This window comes from Sciurus carolinensis, chromosome 18 (assembly GCF_902686445.1).
Source record: "Sciurus carolinensis chromosome 18, mSciCar1.2, whole genome shotgun sequence".
Classification (NCBI taxonomy): Eukaryota; Metazoa; Chordata; class Mammalia; order Rodentia; family Sciuridae; genus Sciurus; species Sciurus carolinensis.
In genome coordinates this window covers 38,588,363-38,607,731 of record NC_062230.1, presented here as the reverse complement: position 1 = coordinate 38,607,731, position 19,369 = coordinate 38,588,363, and the positions used below count along the sequence as shown (strand labels likewise).

Sequence of the window (19,369 nt, the reverse complement as noted above, 5' to 3'; positions counted from 1 at the left end):
GTGCCCTGATCCTATCAACTCTAACTCTTTCAACATCTGTGGCCAAAATCTGTGCATATCAGCAAAGGCAGGGCACCAAGGACCCAGGAACAGTGAAACCAACAATGAAAAGGCCCCAGCTACTTAAAGATAGTGGCAAATACTCTTTTCTTTCTTCCACACCAAAACTGTGCTGGGTAACAGAGCAGCAGACAGTATTTTTCAGGGTCTAGTTTAACGTGTGGCTGTCAGGGAAAATGCTATTATTTCTGTGTCATGGACAAGTTTAAGCTTAATATATCATGACATGTGCTGAGGACCACAGGGCTAAAATTGGAAATGGTGGAGCCAGAATTTCTGAAACAACACCTGGTCATTAGGGAGGGATGCCATCATGAATGGGCTGTAGTATGATTTTAAAGTTTGTTTTTTAAATGCTTCTATTGATAAAGGGGATGTTGAGACAGAAATCAAACTGTTAAACTGGTTTTGGCAAGACAGCTGTACCAGCTGCACTTCCAGGAGAACTACCCTTGTACTGCGTAGGAAGCCAGTGGGTCAGGCAAGGCATAGAAGTCTCTCAAACCATATTTTGTCAACAGTACCCCCTCCTCCTCCCTGTGGTAATGGAGATTGAACCCAGGGGTGCTTTGCCACCAAGCTACATCCCCAGTCCTTTACCAGTAAGTTGCTAAGGCTAGCTTCAAACTTGTGATCCATCCTCTTGCCTCAGCCTCCCAAATAGTTGGAATTATAGGTGTGTGCTACTGGGTCCAGCAACAGTTTTATTTTATTTTATTTATTTATTTTTTTAAAATATTTTTTAGTTGTCAATGGATATTTATTTATTTATTTATTTATTTATTTATTTATTTATTTATTTATTTATTTATATGCAGAGCTGAGGATTGAACCCAGGGCCTCACACATGCTAGGCAAGCGCTCTACCATTGAGCCACAACCCCAGCCCCTTGTTTTGTTTTTTTAAATAGGATTTTGAGCTGGGTGAAATGGTGTATGCCTGTAATCCCAGCAGCTTGGGAGATTTAAATAGGAGGATCACAAGTTCAAGGCCAGCCTTAGCAATTTACCAAGGCCCTAAGCAACTTAGACCCTGTCTCAAAATAAATAAATAAAAAGGGCTGGTGATGTAGCTCAGTGGTAAATTGCCCCTAGGTTAAATCCTCAGTATCCCCTGCCCCATAAAGGATTTTGATGTGAGTAATTATTTTGAAAATGGTTATATTTTCTTAAAAAAAAAAAAAAAAAAAAACCTGGAGGAAAAATAAACTCAAAATTTCATATTTGTCAGGCCTGTGTATGTACTTTTAAACAAATTAAGAAAATCCCTCATCTTTTCTGAGCTATCAGAACACATATAATTACTCTGACCCAAAAAGGGCAGAATAATCAAAACCCCATACTCTAACACTCACATTTAATACTCAAACCTCAAGACAAAGAACAGGCACAAAACTCCAGCTTGGTCTCATAAAGATTTTAGCTGCCAGATCACAAAATGGAGTTGCTGCTACCAACTCAAGCAGACAGTGCCTTCTGCTCTAGGTGTGAAGCCTTCCTGCTATGGCAATGTGCAGCCACTTACAGCAATGTATACAAAGGAGTATAACCTTCAATACAACCTCAAACTATGGAAGTTGAATTTGTGTGGGGAATCAACAACAAATATTATTTTCACTTTCCCTCTGTTTAAGACAGTAGATCTATTCTCAAACTACCTTCACATTCCAAAAAGATGGCAACTAGTTTTCAAGCAGGCCTGCCACTCTCAAAACCCTGAAGCAGTCATTCTCATCAGGAGGGTCATTCTTTTTTTTTTTCTTTTTTTTTTGCGGTACTGGGGATCGAACTCAGGGTCTTGTGCTTGCGAGGCAAGCACTCTACCAGCTGAGCTATCTCCCCAGCCCGGTCATTCTTGACTCAATAAAAAATGCCACATATAATTTTCTATTGTGCTTACAATCAAATTAGATAATAAAAACCCTTAGACTTTTTTTTTTTTTTTTTTTTAAGGAAGCAGCACTAATGTAAGTCTTTCCATCAGATCAGTCAGGCAAAATTACCTAAGCAGCAAATGTTAGCCCACAGAAGAGTAAAATAATAATTTTCTATTCTCTGAATATTTTGAAAAAGGCATTTCAACCTTTATCAGAGTTGCTTTCAAATTCAGACTCTTACTTAGAGAGTCACATTTTCTTTTATTATTATTATTTTCGTGTGTGTGTGTGTGTGTGTGTGTGTGTGGTCTTGATCAAACCAGGCCTCATGCATGCTAGGCAAGCACTCTACTTCTGAGCTACATTCCAGACCCGGGGTTACATTTTAGAATGACTGTGGCTTACAAATGAGTATTATCTAACCCAAACTAGTGTGGCCAATGACTCTGAAGTGTAATCTTTACACCACACAAGTGTGATTTAAAATTAGGAGACCATGAGCCTGAATGATCAAAAAATGCAGACTGTAACTTTTTTTTTGGAACTTCAGGAAAGAAGTAAAATAAAGCAGGCTACAGTGAGATGAGCACACCCTGCCCTAACCCTTCCTTCTGCCCTGTAGTGCAGGAAACTACTGAGGCTTACCTATTCTGATAGCTGTAGTAGGCTGCATCTCGAGGAATGGTACACAACTGCTTCCCATAGCAGCACAAAGTCTGTGGGGAAAACTCATACTGCAAAGACAAAGAGAAAACACTAAAAACAATGTCCATTTACCATCCTGAAATGTAGTCCATTATGGAGAGGTAGAGGCAGCCATTCAGTTATTTGTTAGTATATTAAGTAAGTTTCTAATAATTTTCATAGCTATTTTAAGACATTTTTTGATTAAATGTGACCATTAGCATAACCTGGCTCTGAGACAAATTATTATAGACAGAGGAAATGGGTAATAGGCAGCCAGAAAGGTGTCACCCAAGGCTTCCCCACAAGCCCTCTAGCCCTGACTATGTTATCACTTCAGGCAGTCAACTGTGCTACAAAAGACCAGGTGTTCTTGTGAGCTTTGAGCACACAGTGTGGTCAGACACCAAGTCTCCTTAGTTTAATACCCCTGGGCTGAATTAACCAGGAAAGTTCATTTTCCAGAAAAACTTAAGACTGTACCTTTCGTCCACAGCAATATCCAAGGGACTGCATGACAGGATCAATTTCTTGCTCAAAAACCTCTGCAAGTTTACTGCAAAACTTATAGACGCGGGATGTCTTGCGGTTGTAGAGCCAGGCATTATTGAACATGAGCCAGACATCGTCCACATATTGCCAGGGCTCCTGATACTGCCCTGTGTCCAGCTTCCGCTTGATGGTAGAAAGGTCCATGGGATTCTTCACAATATCAAAATAATCCTTAAAAATAAAATGGTCTGTCTAGTGGATCCTCCAAATTTTAAATGCCAGCCCTATCTGGCAGTTTTATCTTAAATATAAAAGTACCAGAACAACTTTCATTCCCAATAGTAAGAAATGGAATGATAATCTCGAATGTTCCTCCAATATGATTCACTAAAATTATACACATTTCAAGTGTAATCAAATCACTTAAAAGGAAAACTTAAAGAAAAATAAAGGGATTGTTTAATAAAAGATTTTTTAATAAAAACATTTTAAGTGAGAATTTTAATTCACTGAATTAAAATGGTGAACAAATTTATCGAAGTGTACTTCTAGAGGTTCACTGGGACCAAGCACACAGAGTGCAGTGGTAAGACTGATGACTACAGTTCAACAGAACTTTCTGTGTCCCCACAGCCTTTGAGGGGACACTCTCCCACTGAGCAGCACCCCAGGTCATATCCTCCAGGGCTTTAAGACAAAGCTTACACAAAGCTCCAAATACAAAGCAAGGCTTTGGGTGCCTTGTAGCAGAGTGAGTGAACTAGGGACCCAGGGCATGCCTTCCCTCCCCCAGACCTGGGATTTCATGGACAAGTGAGACTGAATGAAATAAACATTTCCACAGATAACTGCTGACAAATAACAATTTTCACTATTAGGAGAAACATCTTCAAAGTAAGGAGGATACTTCACCCAACTAAAAGGGATTATATAACAGATGCTCAAAGTTGTAACATATTTTTACTGTATTAACTTACTGGAATTCCTAGGAGCTGGGGATCTACAGGCTGCCGAAAAGGTAAGGACTCTGGGTCCTGTCGATAGAGCGCTTCTAGGGTTGGCATAAGAGCCTGGCGTAGCTCCTCAGGTTTGAAGACTGCAGATAGAAAATACAAGAAAGAGACATTTGTAACAGCTGCCCAGACCCCTCTGAGATAACATTTTAAAATGGAAGCCAGAGCAGCTTCTACCCCCAAGCCACACTTCTAAGGCATAGAGGGGACTCCCATGAATCATTCTAAGAGTCCGTGGACCAAATGTCAAACTCAGGGCTTCTGAAAACAATAACATTAGGGTTTTCAAAAACAGTGTTCAGGATGTAAGGCAAAATACAATACTCAGCAGTTTGCGTCTTCAACAACAGGGTTTCCAACCTTAAAATTTTGTGGGAATAGAAAACAAAGCTAACTCCCACATCTGTTTCATTGATCAAACTGGTAAATAAAGCCAATTCACTGGAAAGGCCTTTAAAAAGTCCTGATGAGACTTTCCTACCCTTGGCTATATTAAATTCAAGCCACTTATGCATTATAATCTCATTTAAAAGATGTACACAGTAATTGGGCTACATAAACAAGTATTCTCCCGATAAAGCTCCATACTGTTCTAACCACGTTTACCAACGCACATTGCTCCAAACCTATAGCCACTGTATTCCTACTATACCTTTTGGTATTGGGGAATGAATTCAGGGGTACCCTACTACTGAGTTACACCCCTAGTTCCTCCCTCTCCTTCCCTTTTAGAGACAGGGTCTTGTTAAGTTGCCTAGTTTGGCCTCGAACTTGTAATCTTCCTGCCTCAGTCTCCCAATAATACCATGCCCAGTCCTACTACAGCTTTTGTTGTCACCAGTACAAGAACAAACACTGCCAAATACTTTAAGATGTTCATACGAAACCCACATGGGTTTCAATGTTGCAGGCACGTGTGCCTGGTAAATTTAGTGTATGAGGCAGGTGAATTAGCAGTAGGTGAGTCACAACCTTGTCTGTATCAGAGAACCTCTTTTGCATAGAAAAATGGTCAAGGACAACTGTGCCAAAAAAATTTCTGATGAAACAGGTTCTTAAGTAATGTTTTCTGTATCTTTGTAGTTCAGTGACAAAGCACCCCTCGGTTCAATTTCCAGCAACCACCCAAAATATTTTTTACAATAGATACATGGTAAACTATGATTTAAAAATCGGATGATATTTAACTGAGGTCCACTCTCTGTGCTCACAGTGAGTCAAGAACACCACCCAAGTGCTTGTGAACTGACTCAACAAGAAGAAGCTCCTGGGTGGTGTGATGGCCTGACAGGTACTGCAGTGTGGTCCTGGAGAATGTGAAGGAGATGTGGACCAAGGTCCCCAGGGCTGGCAAGGGCAAGAAGTCCACAAGTCAACAAGGACCGCTACATCTCTGAGATGTTTCTGCACGGGGACCCTTTCACTGAGGTCCTGCGGAACACCCCCATCACTGGCAAGTAGGGGCTCTTCCCCACTGTTGGAACTTGCTGCCCTGTCCTATGAAGACCTGCCCAAAATAATAAGAGTCCTGAGTTAAAAAAAAAAAAAAAAAAAAAAAAATCAGATGTAAAATACCATAAACATTTAAACTTCTAGTCAGTCAGTGGCACATATCAGGTATAGGAGTCTATCAATTTTTCTGAAGGGGGGGCATCTAACTTGTTCAATTCTGGAGAGCCCGCCTGATTTCCATCAAATATAAGTTAAGATGAAATTTAAGGAAAAATCCATTTCGACACCTCTCACTTTAGTGATGGAAATCCCAAGGCCCAGGTGAGTATGTAACAGCCCAAATGCAGCACTCCCCATGCACACACTGCCAAGCACTCCACAGCTCAAAAGCTTGGTCTAGTAAGATGTGCTGTCCAGCAGCCTCAGAGACCCATCTTCATTTTCACTAACCCTTTTCTGATCTGTTTTATACAGAGATGAGGTAGCAATTAGTATTCTTTGAACAACTTTTTATAAGGAAACAATTACTTAATAATTTTTTTCATTCCTCTAGTTTAAGGGTTGGCAAATTATGACCAAAAGGTCTAATCTGGCCTGCTGCCCAATATGTGTGAGCTGAATGCTAAGAATGTATTTTACCTTTTTAAATGACCGGGATATTACCTGATATGTGAAAATTACATGAAATTCAAGTTTTAGTCTCCAGAAACAAAGCTTTATTGGCAAACAACCACATTCTTCCATTTATATATTTTCTGTGGCTGCTTTTGTGTAATAGCCAAGTTCAATAGTTTTAGCAGAAACATTGTTAAACACAAAGCCTGAAACTTTTTTTTTTGAACTAGGGATTGAACCCAGAAGGGCTTTATCATTGAGTCTCATCCCAAGCTCCCCACATTTAAAAAATTCTCAGATAAGGTTCTCACTAAGTTGCTGAGGGCCTCACTAAAATGCCCAAGCTCATCTTTAACTTGTGATCCTCTGTCCTCACCATCTTGAGTTGCTGGGATCACCTATGAGCACCGCTACACCTAGCACTATATGCCTTTTTACAAAAAAAGTGTCTGCTAATCTTCACTCAGGACCATGTCATCTCCCTAATGGTGATCAAAAAAGTGGTATGGACTCGCTGGGCACAAAGGTGCATGACTCTATTCCCAGCTACTTGGGAGGCTGAGGCAGGAGGATCACAAGTTTAAGGCCAGCATCCTCAGCAACTTAGTGAGACCTTGTTTCAAAATAAAAATTAAAAAACAGGGATAGGGCTATAGCTCCACAGTACAGAATTTGCCTAGCATGTGTGAGGCCTTCAGTTCAATTCTTGGTACAGGGAGAAAAAAAAGAAAAAAAAAGGCCTTCACTGGGCTGCATTCTGGTTGATCATTCATTAAATAACTGTTTAAAGCCAAATGTGCTGAAGGAGAATTCATCAGTTGTATCTGAACCAAATTCTCTGCTACTCATTAGTTTGTGTGTCACAGTGAGTCATTTTGCTTCTCTGGCCTCAAAACCTCCAATTCAGTAAAGATGGTACACCATACCCAAAGTCCTCATAGAGTAGGGTCCACAGATCCCTGGAAGACCCACGGCCCCACACGGTGCTTAATGTGGTAGTCTCCAGCCACAGGGGACTACTAAAATTTAAATGAATCAATAAAGTAAGCATTTAGTTCCTTATACACTGTTGTCATGTTCAAGTAGTCAAGAGTCACATGTGGCTGCTGGCCACCATAACACAGAACACAGACATGTAATATTCCTGTTACTGAAAGAAGTTCTAGCATTGCCATGGGTCATTTTGGGTGTCTGAGATCAAAACTATTTCTCTAATATGAAAGCGCCCTGTATGGACATTCACACAGGTGGGTCAAGAATCCAAAAGAAAATAAAAGTTAACTTAAAAAAAAAAAATTTTAGTTGTAGATAGACACAATACCTTTTTAATTATTTATTTGTATGTGGTGCTAAGGATCGAACCCAGAGCCTCACACATGCGAGGCGAGTGCTGTATCACTGAACCACAACTCCAGCCCCAAACAGCTAACATTTTGGCAAGGCAAAAAAGAAAAAGGAAAATCAAAAGTAAAAGAGCCAACAGTACCAAACTCAGAGGTCACACTACATTCTTGTGGCCACTCTGCACTCACAGGAAGAATACCAGCCATGTGAGATTACTCTGGATGAGGCAGTAAAGTGATTATTCTTCCTATATCTCAACTTCTGATATCCCTCATTCTGCGTGAGGGAACAGGAAGTCTGCACAACATTACTGCTGCTCACACGCTGACTTCAGAGTTGCATCTATGCCAATACCAGGCTGAGCAGAAGGAACCGCTTTTTTCCATGGACACACACACCATGCAAGAGCAACAGATACACAAGTTCTGGTTATTGGGTTCTGGTGTGTGGTAGACATTTTCTCAAAATGGATAAGCCAGTTATTTCAAGGACAAGTGACAGTATTGGAGTTTTCATCAAAAGTTTGGAATTTTGGAAAACTTGCATCTGTCACATGAGCTTGACACTTCCCAAAATTTAAAGAAGTTGGTGATATTAAGGAATGTGGTCTTTTGCTTTTGTGGTTCTTTGTGTGATATTGGGGTGCTCTACCACTGAACTACATTTCCAGCCCATTTTAGTTCTTATTTTGAGATGGGTTCTTGCTAAGTTTCCCAGGGTGCCCTTAAACTTGTGATCCTGCCTCAGTCTCCCAAGTCGCTAGGATTACAGGGGTGTGCCACTGTGCCTGGACCTTTTTTTTTTTTAATTGTAGAATGAAGTATGTCAACACTTGGAAAAATCTATACAACACAATGAACCAATACATTCCAGGTGACCAGAAGATGATGTCACACATACAAATTGAATGTGCATTCTTTGAAAACATATTCAAAGAACAAGACAGACCCATGAATTCTGATGACACAGGCAGAGTATGAAGAACCCAGTGCTATGGATTCCACACTGCAACTCACCTTCAACAAATGTCCACTTGTTGAATTTTGGTAGTTCCAAAGGATACCCACCATTACCTGAAAGAGTTATGAAATTGCTCCTCCCTTTGCTAATGACTGATCTGAGTGGGACTGGATTTTCTTCACACAGTTCATCCCAACAATGCACCACAGCAGTGTACACAGAGCACATCTATGAGTCCAGCTGGGTTCCTTTAACCCTCTTCAAAATGTTGCAAAATTATAAACAATGTCACTCTTCTCACTATTTGTATTTTTCATAAAAATGCATTGACTGGCACGCTGTAACATTTTATTTTAAAATGTTTTAGAGTTTTAATTCCCAACAGTGTGTGATAACCCGTACAATCAAAAACTCTCTGGGGTCCTCAATGTTTAGCAGATAAAGAGGCCTAGGGTCTGCTGTCCTCCATAATCCAGGTCCTTTCCTGCTGAGAAGCTACATGGTCTCAGTTGCTGACACTTCTCTGCAGTTTTTCCCAAACATGACACCCACCACCCTCAACTGTCTTTCACTGCAAAGGGTCACCTGACAATTTTCCAACTCCCTGTTACATCTTAAGGGGGCTGCATCCACCTTCCACTGCATGGCTGGTTCATCCCACAGGCCTCAGCACCCAAAGTTTCTTAACCCCTCCAATTTCCCATCTTGCAACACCAGGTCCCTAGGGCTAAGCAGACCCTTCTCTCCACTGCCCCAATTCTACATACACAGCTCTCTCACGAGGTCAGCAGAAACCTGCTGTCTCCAGGGCGCACACAGGCTGTCAGTGATCATTTCCCTAAAACCACAGCTATTTTGCCATTTTCCTACTCAGATTCTTCATTGGTTTATACCTTGCCAAGAATCCATACTCCTTAGCCTGCTCAAAGACCCAGAGGCATTTTCAACTCTCATTTCAGAAGACAGTCCTGTGCTCTGAGCTGCCTCCTCAGCTACAGCCTGTCTTGTACTCATACCATAAAACCTGTGGGTTCTTGTGGCTAGAGTCTGGCTCACTGCTGCCATTTCTCAGAGGTAAAACTTAGGAAGAGCACGCAAGAAGATAAAAGGGGACATGGAGTTATGCTCCTGCTCTAGTTCTCAGTCCCTGATATAGAAGCTCAGTGCAATGGACAGTCCAGCCATTTAAAGAAAACACAACCTACTCTTTTTGCGTGGCTGCGAAGGGGACGTTGACTGAGAGGAGGCACCATTAGCACTGCTTTCTTCTTCCTCTTTAGCCTCCACTTTCACTTCAGGTTTCTTCTCATCTACTTCCATTGGTTCTGGCTTCTGTTCTGCTGTGTCTGTTTCTTCTTTAACTTGGGAAGACACTTGTAGATCCTCCTCCATCATCTTGAGAAAACAGAATCACAGTTGGTAGATCAATCCCCATCCTCACTCAGCTTTCCTGATGTCCATGTCTCAATACACCCTCCCCAGGCACAGGTACACTCAGCATTCCTTTCCTTTCCCAAAGAAGCAGTTAAGTGTTTGGTTTTTACTGAGTCCCTTCAACACAAGACCAGTGCAATTATAGTCCTAATTTTAAAATTTTAAATATGAAAAGTACCTGTATTTTCACAAATAGGTATTTCTAGTTTAGAAAAAATATCTTTGAGAACTGGGAAAGGGTCAAAAGCTCTTGCTCAGAGGTGGAAGGTGTGGTATGAGACAGCAAGGGGCAGTAGAGACTAGCTAGCTGAGCCCACATCCAGATTGCTGCCACATAGGACTGTGAGCACAATGACAACAAAGCTGCTCAGTTCTCAAGACAATCAGAAAGGTAGGATCTTCTTTGCAATTTCCTGATTTTTAAAATACTGGTTAATATAGGCTAAGCAAAACCCACAATCAAACTAGATTTGGCCCACAGTATGCCACAGATTAACTAGTAAGTGAACCCCTACCCTTCCTGCAAAACTAGAAATGAATGAGGAACAGGTTTATCTTACTCCTGGCAAAGTAAGATAAACCCACACCTCATATTTTAGAAATATTAACCAATCTCTTTTTGAGCTCATATAAATAGATTAAAATAAAATCTGGTCTGGGGATATAGCTCATTGGCGGAGTGTTTTTCTAGCATGCACAAGAGCCTGGGTTTAATCCCAGCACTGTAAGCACACGAAACAATAGCAAAATCCAGAGACAGCCATGGGGAAGGCCTCCTGCTGTCTCCCCAACAAGGACATATGGGCCATGGGTTTATTTCTAGGGAACAACACCCACCTCAGACCGAGACTCCCCCTTGGATTCACCAGGATCAGGTTCAGTGTCCTCAGTCTGGACCTCTGCCTTCATTTCCAGCACAGGAACATCAGGCCCTTGCTGTTGGGAGTTGGTTTCGGCACTGGCCACCGAAGAGGGGGTGGGGACCCTGTTATCAATGCTAGTTGCAGCCTGAGAAAGCTGTGAAGAAACCAAAATCATTCATCTCTATAGAGCAGATGACACAAATGGCCCTCAACTCTGTTATTCATCTAATCCCCAACTTCTTGTTACCATTTCTCGGTACTAACCTAAGAGGCACCTACCAAGGAAACTAAGAGAAGTTACCAAGAGGAAGCTCTGGCTAGGAAGGTAGTGACAGAACAGATCTCTCTAAGTTCTGATATAAAATTATTTTCTCCATTTTTTTTAGCCAGGTGCAATGGTGCATGCCCATAATCCCAGCTACTCAGGAAACTGAGGCAGCAGAGTTCCAAGTTCAAGGTCAGCCTCAGCAACTTTATAAGACACTGTCTCAAAATAAAATAAAAAGGGCTGAAGATGTAGTTCATTCATAGAGGACCCCTAGATTTAATCACCATATCAAACGAACAAAAATTATTTTCTCCAAAGTTTTCTACCTGCATCATGGAACCTTGTATTTTACCATTAGTTTCCTTCAATATGGTTCATACTGAAGTAAAAGGCTGAATTATAAGCAACAGAATAGTTATGAAGGGAAGGGAAATAAGTGCCCATTGCAAGCAGGACATCTAATGGGCCAGTGTTCAATACAGAATGATGACACTCGTGAAATAAGCAAACACTAGGAGAAGGAACCATGAAAGTATTCTAAATTTTCAAAATCTTGGGGCTAGGTTGTGGCCCAGTGGCAGAACATGTGCCTCAGTGGGTGTGAAGCTCCAGGCTTGATCCTCAACCTCTCCCTGGCAAATGAATAATTTTTCAAAGTCTTATCCAATGAAGTTGGAAGTAAATAAGCAAAAGACACCAAAAAATGTATAAGGAGATATTTAGGAATTGGGGGTGGCATTCATAGGCCTCTGGGCTTAATACCCAGAAACAAAACAAACAAAAAAAAAATTAAATTTTTTTTTATTTTTAGTTGTTGATGAGACCTTTATTTTGTTTATTCATTTATTTATATGTGCTGCTGAGAACTGAACCCAGTACTTCACACATGGTAGGCAAGCACTCTACCACTGAGCCACAACCCCAGCCCCAAAATTAAAATCTTAAGAGAGAAAAACAGAGTGAGGATAAATAAGCACATGCCCCGACACAGAAACAGAAATAATAATAATAATAATGTCATCTTTGGGTTTGTTGCTGGGATTAATTCTCCAATTTAATAAATAAATATCCTTGGCACCTAAGAATAAAGTCAATGTATTTTGGAAGGTAGGAGGTTTAATTTTGACTATAAGAAAGTGATACCAAGCTTTCAAAGAAAACTTGGGAGCCAGATGTGATGGGGACAGATGCAGTCTTGAGATCCCCACATCAGTGGAGGCAGCTCAGCCTAGAAGGGCAACTGAATAGGCATCGCCTGAAGCCTGGGTCACAGCAGGCAGATACAATCTGCCGCCCCCGCCGTCACCTCTGCAGATGAATGGGCAATTCTGAGCCACAAGAGGTACAATCCTGGCTCTGCCACTTCATTATGAAAGAGAAAAGCCTTTTCTAGACTGGGGAAAAAAAAAAAAAAATTGATGGGAGGGTGAAAAGACATAAAATTAGGAGCATGACTTATTTACCAAATCCTCAGAACAGCAGCAGAAAATCTATAACAACTCAGAAGACAGTAATCTAGGACGATAAAGGGAAACACCCTGGATGCATATATAAAGATTCTACACGACCTGGGTATTATTATTAATTATTCTCAATAATTAATAATTTCTAAAAAAAGAACAATTAATGATTTCTGCAAACTCCTTTAATTGGCAGTAACGTAAGTCTTCTTCTGCCACACAGCCTTTGGTGCCAATGCTGGAAACAAAGCACAGCTTGTGACAGTTCCACTGGGGTACAGGTGCTTCCTGGTATTGCACCAAGATGGAGTAGCAACTTCATGACAGAAAATTCTTATGGGAGAGTATCTTCTAAGAATCTTGGCCCGAAGACAACAGATTAGAGACACTCACCGGAGTCCCAGGAGGCTGAGCATGCACAGGTGTTGGTTGTTGCTGCGACGACTGAGGGGTGGCCACAGATGGAGGCTGGACTGGGGTTTGAGGCTGTGGGGTCACCTGGGCCTGGGCTGCTGCCTGGACTGTGGGGGTGCTTTGGGTTTGGGCAGCACTGGGCACTGAGCCAGGAGTTGGGGTGGGAGTTTGCCCAGAAGATGACACAGGAGTGGATGGCTGAGTGGGAGCTGCTGGCTGGGGAGGTGTCATCCCAGGTGGCGTCGGGTGCTGGAGAGATGGCATGCCAGCAGCTGTGGAAGCAGGAGGGGGCGTCGGGTGCAATGGTGACTGTGTCACTGGTGGGCAAGGCAGCTGGTTGGCCTGGGGCCCCAGCATGTTCAGAGGGTTAGGAATAGCGGCACCAGGCACCTGGCCCTAAAACAAATAGAGAATGTTAAAACCAATGGGACAAGAGACTTGAAGAACTACTTATATAAAAATTTCATCATGGTTTCTTAACAAGGACTGTTCCAGTTGTAAAAATTCATCCAGTTGTATACTTATGTGTCATTTTAAATAAAATTAACACTATGAATGTTGCTCATACTTTGATCAATACAACTAACGTAACTGTTAAAACTTCTGGCTCAAACATAGTATAGTCACTCAGGTTATTAGCTTCATGCTCCATAACATCCACTCATAGCTTAGAACGTGGAAAAGTTATTTCTCTTTTTTAAAAAAAGTGAGTTATTCAAATACTAAAACTTTTCAGTTCTGTGGCTCTCAACTCAGGAGACACTTCAGAATTATTTGTAAACCTTTAAAAAAAATGAAACCCAATCACTGCTCTAGATCAGAGGTTGGTTCATGGGACAAATGCAGCTGGCTGCTTGTTCCTGTAAATAAAGTTTTATTAGAACATGACCATACTTGTTCATTTAGGTGCTTTTTATGGTGGCTGCTTCACTACTGTAGCAGAGATAAATAATTAAAACTAAGACTACTGTACAGAAAGATGAAAATATTCACTCTCTGGCTCTTTATAGAACAGGTTTGCTGACCTCTGTTCCAGAGCAATAAGACGTTATGAAAAATTAAAAATTAGTCATTATATGGTGAATATATCTATTATACTCAATGATTCATTCAGCAATACTTCATGTTAAAAAAATTAAGATGTAAATTTTATCTTTTACAAAAGATTTGACCTGTTTTAAACACATGTAAGTTTTGTATGCTGCAGCAGCAATCTCATGCACTACAATTAACAAAAGGGGGGGAATGCAGTGAAACAAAAAAAAAAAAAAAGAAAGAATAAAAGAAAACAGTTGTCTTCAGCTTTCGATTGAATAATTAAAAACATGTTCAGCAAGAAGAGATCTATTCCAATGATTGTTAGCTTGACATCCTCCAGGCAGTGAGAGATAGGCAGCAGGATACACAAACTGAATCACTAAAAGTAAATTCATCCCTTTAAAAAAATCCCAATGTCTTTCAGGATCACATGTTAATCTCAGATTTTAAAAATCACGAAACAAACAAAACAAGAAAACAAACCCAAACGCGAAGATCAAACCATGAAACACATACCCCCCACCCCTAAAATCGCGATCCAATCTATCGTTTGCATGCAGTTCACCAAGAAAGGACAAGAGGAATTCCAAACAAACTAAAAATTACTGATAAACTAGGAAAAAAATGAAGAGATGCTGAAATATGAAAACTAATATTCTAGAATTCGAATTTCCATGAAACAAGACTGGTTCAGATTGCAGGGAAGTCAGAGCTATATAGATGTTGGCAGCCAAGGTCCTCACAGTGAACATACCTGTGACACCCCTGACTGGGCAGCCGGCTGCCCCATGCCCACACTGTTCACACTCATCGCCCCACTGGATGATGGGAACTGGTTCTGTGGCAGAAACTGGTTCTGAGTGGGCGCCTGGGCCATCATGTTGTTGGTGTGTGCACCCATCATGTTGGGGGGCTGAGGCATCCGAGATGGAGAAATGGCCATCTACAAGACAATAAGCATTCAGAGAGCTTTAATGCAGAAGGTACGGCCAGGCACTTCGAGATGAACGATGCAAGCAGAGACCCAAGGGCTTACAGCACAGAGAGTGTGGGACACATGGCTTCAGCCCTGGGGACTGCCACTAAGAACCTCCTAGTTCAAAGGAACTTTCCCTTACCTTCTCAAGTAGTCTCTCAAGTGAGTCCACTTTGAATTGTCCTGAGCAGCAATCAATAGCATGCTAAGTTCAAACATGCCTTTTATTAATTCAGTAAAGTGTTTAGAGAGCAGCATTAGGAGGGCTAGCTCGAGTTAACAGACACTGGCAATCTCTGCCTGGTCACATATCTGAAGCTGGCTGCTTGCTCCCCTCTCAGAAAGCTTTTTTTTTTTTTTTAAACAAAGGAATACATATTCCTATGGATTTGTTATTTCAATAAAAATAAGTAACAACCAAATAAAGTTCACTCTCATAACAAAGATTTTAAGAAGAGAGAGATATAGGAAATAAAGAATAACCCAAACTCCGAGGAACAAGTCTCACCATGTTTTTAGGTGACACTTTAAACTCCCTGCTCTGAGAACATTCCTAATGAGACAAGGGTTGAGAGGAGGGGAGAAGCACTTACCCCTGGAACCGAGGCCATGCTGTTCATCTGGACAGAGTGGTTCATGGGGGAAGCTGCACGTGGACCCATGGGTGCTTGTGGTAACTGAACGCTCCCCAAGGACATTGGGTTAAATGAATTCATCCCTGTAAACACACCCACAATGGTTTTTAGGAAAAGCACTCAGAAGGAAACAGAATTACAACTTGTCAAGTAAAGGAGATAGAACACATAGACAACATAGACAACCAAAAGGAACTCATTCAACTAACGAGAGACAACAGTTAAGCAATGAACTTATACCCAGGGAAAATGGCATATAAATGGCAGGAGAGAATGGGAAGGTGGGGAGAGCTGGGCAGAACAGGAGGTGAGGATAGAAGGTTGGGTAAAAGACAACAAAGAAAGAAACCAGAGCATAAAGCAAAAAGAACAAAGCAGGTGAGGGGGCACTGTGAAGGAATGTAGGCCCTCCATCTACATAGGGAACATTTCCTGAAACCAGGGCCAACAAACAGGCTCACCTAACAACACTTGAAGCAGCTGGCTCCCATCCTCCCAGGATTTAGAGTTTCTTGGCTGGGTTTACATTTATTGTTAAAATCTATGCTAAGACTAAAAACACTGTTTCAATTCTTTAAGCACTTTTAGCATTTAGGCTAAAAGTGGACCAGCAGCTCTTACACCAAGGCTCTGTCAGTTTGCAGAAACTCCAAGTCACTGACGAAGACTTTATTAGGCAGCAAGTGTCTCCAGACCACAGTGGCTAGTTCTTACTAACTTCAACAAAACTCTGCAAATTGTGAGCTCTAAGTAAAGGTCAGTTAAAAGATATTCCACGAACAATGGGATTAGAATTCTTGAGGGAGTTTCTGCAGGTACTGCCTTGACACTGTTGTAGCTGTGACAGAGTCAAGTACATCTGTGTACTATACATTATCTTCAGCAACTACCCAAAGTGCCATCAAGGACCATGAGGAATTCTCAAGGAGCCTATCATTTAAAAAAAGAAAAAAAAAAAAAAAATCCCTTCCTCGACAGTTTTACTGACTAAATAAGAGAAAAAGAGGGGCAGGTACAAAGAAACAACCTCTAAAGAAATCCACACTTCCCAAGACCTGGGTGTGCTGGCAGGGAGGCCAGTGAGTGCTCACCTAGAAAAATCTCTCTCCCAGTAACCTGCAACCAACAAGCTGTATCATCAGATCCAAAGCACCCAGACCAAAGGCCATGACCAAAGGCCCACCACAGCATGTAAACAATTTTCAAAGATCTAACTTTCCAACTTTTTGTTTCACCTTCATATCTAGTGCATACAAATGAGTCCCGGAGGAGTCTCTCCTGTCAGTTTCAGCATGCAGTAAGATTGCAACAGCTTTAAATAAACTTTCTCCTCTCTCAAAATAATCTGGGAAAGTAGTTTGCCTCAAAAACACTGCAGCAAAGTCTCTTTCTTTAGAATCCAGATAATGTCACACCTTTTTCACAACCTAGAGAAATAAGAACTGAAAGGCTTGCAAATGATTCCAGGTCCTGAACTTCCAAAAAGAGAACCATAGAATCCTGACCTGAGAAAGAGCTGATAAGGTTCTTTAGAAAGATGCAACTATCGGGGCTGGGGGTACAGTTGGTAGAGTGCCTGCCTCGCAAGCACAAGGCCCTGGGTTCAATCCCCAGCACCCAAAAAAAAAAAAAAAAAAAAAAAGAAAGATGCAACTATTGAAGCCAGCTATGGCTTTCTGCACATAGGCTCCTGAAATCAGCACCCACCGACCCACTCCTAAACCCCACACCCCAGAGTGGTCACCACGCCCCCCCACCCCACCTGCTGCAGGTACTCGTCATCCCAGGGCTGGCCCACACGCTCTCCTGAGCCCTGGGAACTGCCTCCTCCTCGATCTAAAATGCTCTCTTGTACTACCCCTAAGAGTAATGTCTGATCCCCAATTCATTTAAACAAAGTTCTGAATCTTATCCTTTTTTTTTTTTTTTTAAAAAGGACACAATACCTTTATTTTATTTATTTATTTTTAGTGTTGCTGAGGATCAAACCCAATGCTTCGCACATTCTAGGCAAGCGCTTTTCCACTGCAGCTACAACCCCTGTCCTCTAAATTCTACTTTGCATCTCTGTGGAGATCTTTGCTATAATCTTCAAACTTACAAACACAACAAATTCACACTACCTGTAGAACTCAATTCTCATCAACAAAAGAAATGGAAAGAGTAAGAATGAGTAAGAAAAGGTTATAAAGACATATAGGGAAAAGGAGAAAAAAAGGATGTGGCTACTGAAAGCTAAACTAAAATATGATATGCAACAAAAAGTTAAATACCTTGAGAAACCTGCATGCGATTCACTGGCAGGGGCAGGGGCCCATCTATAATGGCAAAAAAGGACAACAACTCTGGTTACTTAAAATAACCCTTGATTTAGGAGTTAGGCATTTCCCATGGAGGACTTCAAACCTCAAGGGAAACAGTCAATGAGTCCCAAAACACTTGTGTTCTGATGCCAGGGCACCCTTTAAAGAGCCTTCCCACAAGAGAAACTCAATGTCCCCACAGGCCACTGCCACACAAAGTTTCTAAAGTGAAAGTTTTTGGAGAACATAATTCCACAGTCTTTGAAATATATCCCAGACACAGAAGAAAAGTCAAGTGAACAAGCTAAGGGTTGGTGGGAGGAAATGCAGTTCTTACTTGGAGGTCTCACAGACTGGGCGGGTGGGATCACAGGGGACTGAGCCCCAGGAGCAGGTAAAGCCGGCTGGTTACCCAAGATGCCTTGTTTATGTAAACGTGATCTCCGTTTTTCCTCGAGTTCTTTTTGTATCTTATAGATTTTCTCTGCTAATAAGTGATAGTATTCATCCTAAAAAGCAGTAACATTCAATATTAAGCAGTTAAAATGGCAAAACATAAATGATCTGTTTTGTAGGTTTTGGTGCTGGGGATCAGACCTAGGGACTTGTATATGGCTAAGCAGGTACTCAGCCACAGAGCTACACCCCAGCCCAATTTTGGTGTTTGTGTGGAGGTGAAGGGGTGGGGGTACTGAGGATAGAACTCAGGGGCACTTTACCACTAAGCTACATCACCAGCCCTTTTATTATTTATTTTTAATTTTTGCTTAGGGCCTTGCTAAACTGCTGAGGCTCGCATCAAACTTGCAATCCTCCTGCCCTAGCCTCCTGAGCTGCTGGGATTACAGGCATGCCCAACCACACACAGATCCCAGCCCAATTTTTTAAGTATACTGGCAAAGATAAATATTCAACAAGTCTGATAAAACAAAGGACAAAACTCTTGCTGAATTCCTAGTGATTTTATTGGACTTATCAAAAAACAGCAAGTGCTAAATGTTGCTACATGTCATTGCACAATGAAGCCACCTCTTGGGTATTCACTGATTCAGGCAATAATATGATACAAGCATTACAAAGAACACCACCATGAAAAGTATGTCCCAGGGATATTCTGTGATCGTAGCCACCCTTTGTGCCCCTATAGGATAGCGCTTGCAGTTAACAAGAGCGCCATGCAGGAATTTCTTATCAGGATCCTCAAGGTGAGGAGTCCCCACAAGTTCCCTCATTTTTGAACAATAACCAGACAGATCCAGTTTTCCCCACTTCAGGTGCTGTGCAGGCATGGCTGCTACCTGGTGACCTACCCTGCTGTTAGCAGACTCATACATGTCTCCCTCCACTTTCTTGGCATAGGCGACCAGGTTCTCCATGCGACGATCCTTTAGAGCTGCAGGGTCAGGGGTTGGGAAGATGGCTTGGACGCTGAAAAGACAACACACTCTATCAACAACCTGCTTTCTTTTTTTCTTTCTGGC

The 19,369-nt window shown here is 41.6% G+C and overlaps 1 protein-coding gene across 3 annotated transcripts in view; it reads right to left on the bottom strand.

The window, feature by feature from the left end:
• Positions 1 to 19,369, bottom strand: part of Crebbp (CREB binding protein) — a 125,955-nt gene that overhangs the window by 24,558 nt on the left and 82,028 nt on the right. For all 3 annotated transcript variants that reach the window (XM_047532974.1, XM_047532973.1, XM_047532975.1), the window contains 11 exons: positions 19,199 to 19,316; positions 18,226 to 18,397; positions 17,859 to 17,903; positions 15,544 to 15,668; positions 14,729 to 14,917; positions 12,916 to 13,332; positions 10,769 to 10,948; positions 9,703 to 9,892; positions 4,091 to 4,209; positions 3,105 to 3,344; positions 2,583 to 2,671 (listed from right to left, as the gene is read on the bottom strand). In XM_047532974.1, the coding sequence (XP_047388930.1) occupies positions 2,583 to 2,671; positions 3,105 to 3,344; positions 4,091 to 4,209; positions 9,703 to 9,892; positions 10,769 to 10,948; positions 12,916 to 13,332; positions 14,729 to 14,917; positions 15,544 to 15,668; positions 17,859 to 17,903; positions 18,226 to 18,397; positions 19,199 to 19,316 (1,884 nt within the window). The remainder of the gene's footprint in view (positions 1 to 2,582; positions 2,672 to 3,104; positions 3,345 to 4,090; positions 4,210 to 9,702; positions 9,893 to 10,768; positions 10,949 to 12,915; positions 13,333 to 14,728; positions 14,918 to 15,543; positions 15,669 to 17,858; positions 17,904 to 18,225; positions 18,398 to 19,198; positions 19,317 to 19,369) is intronic.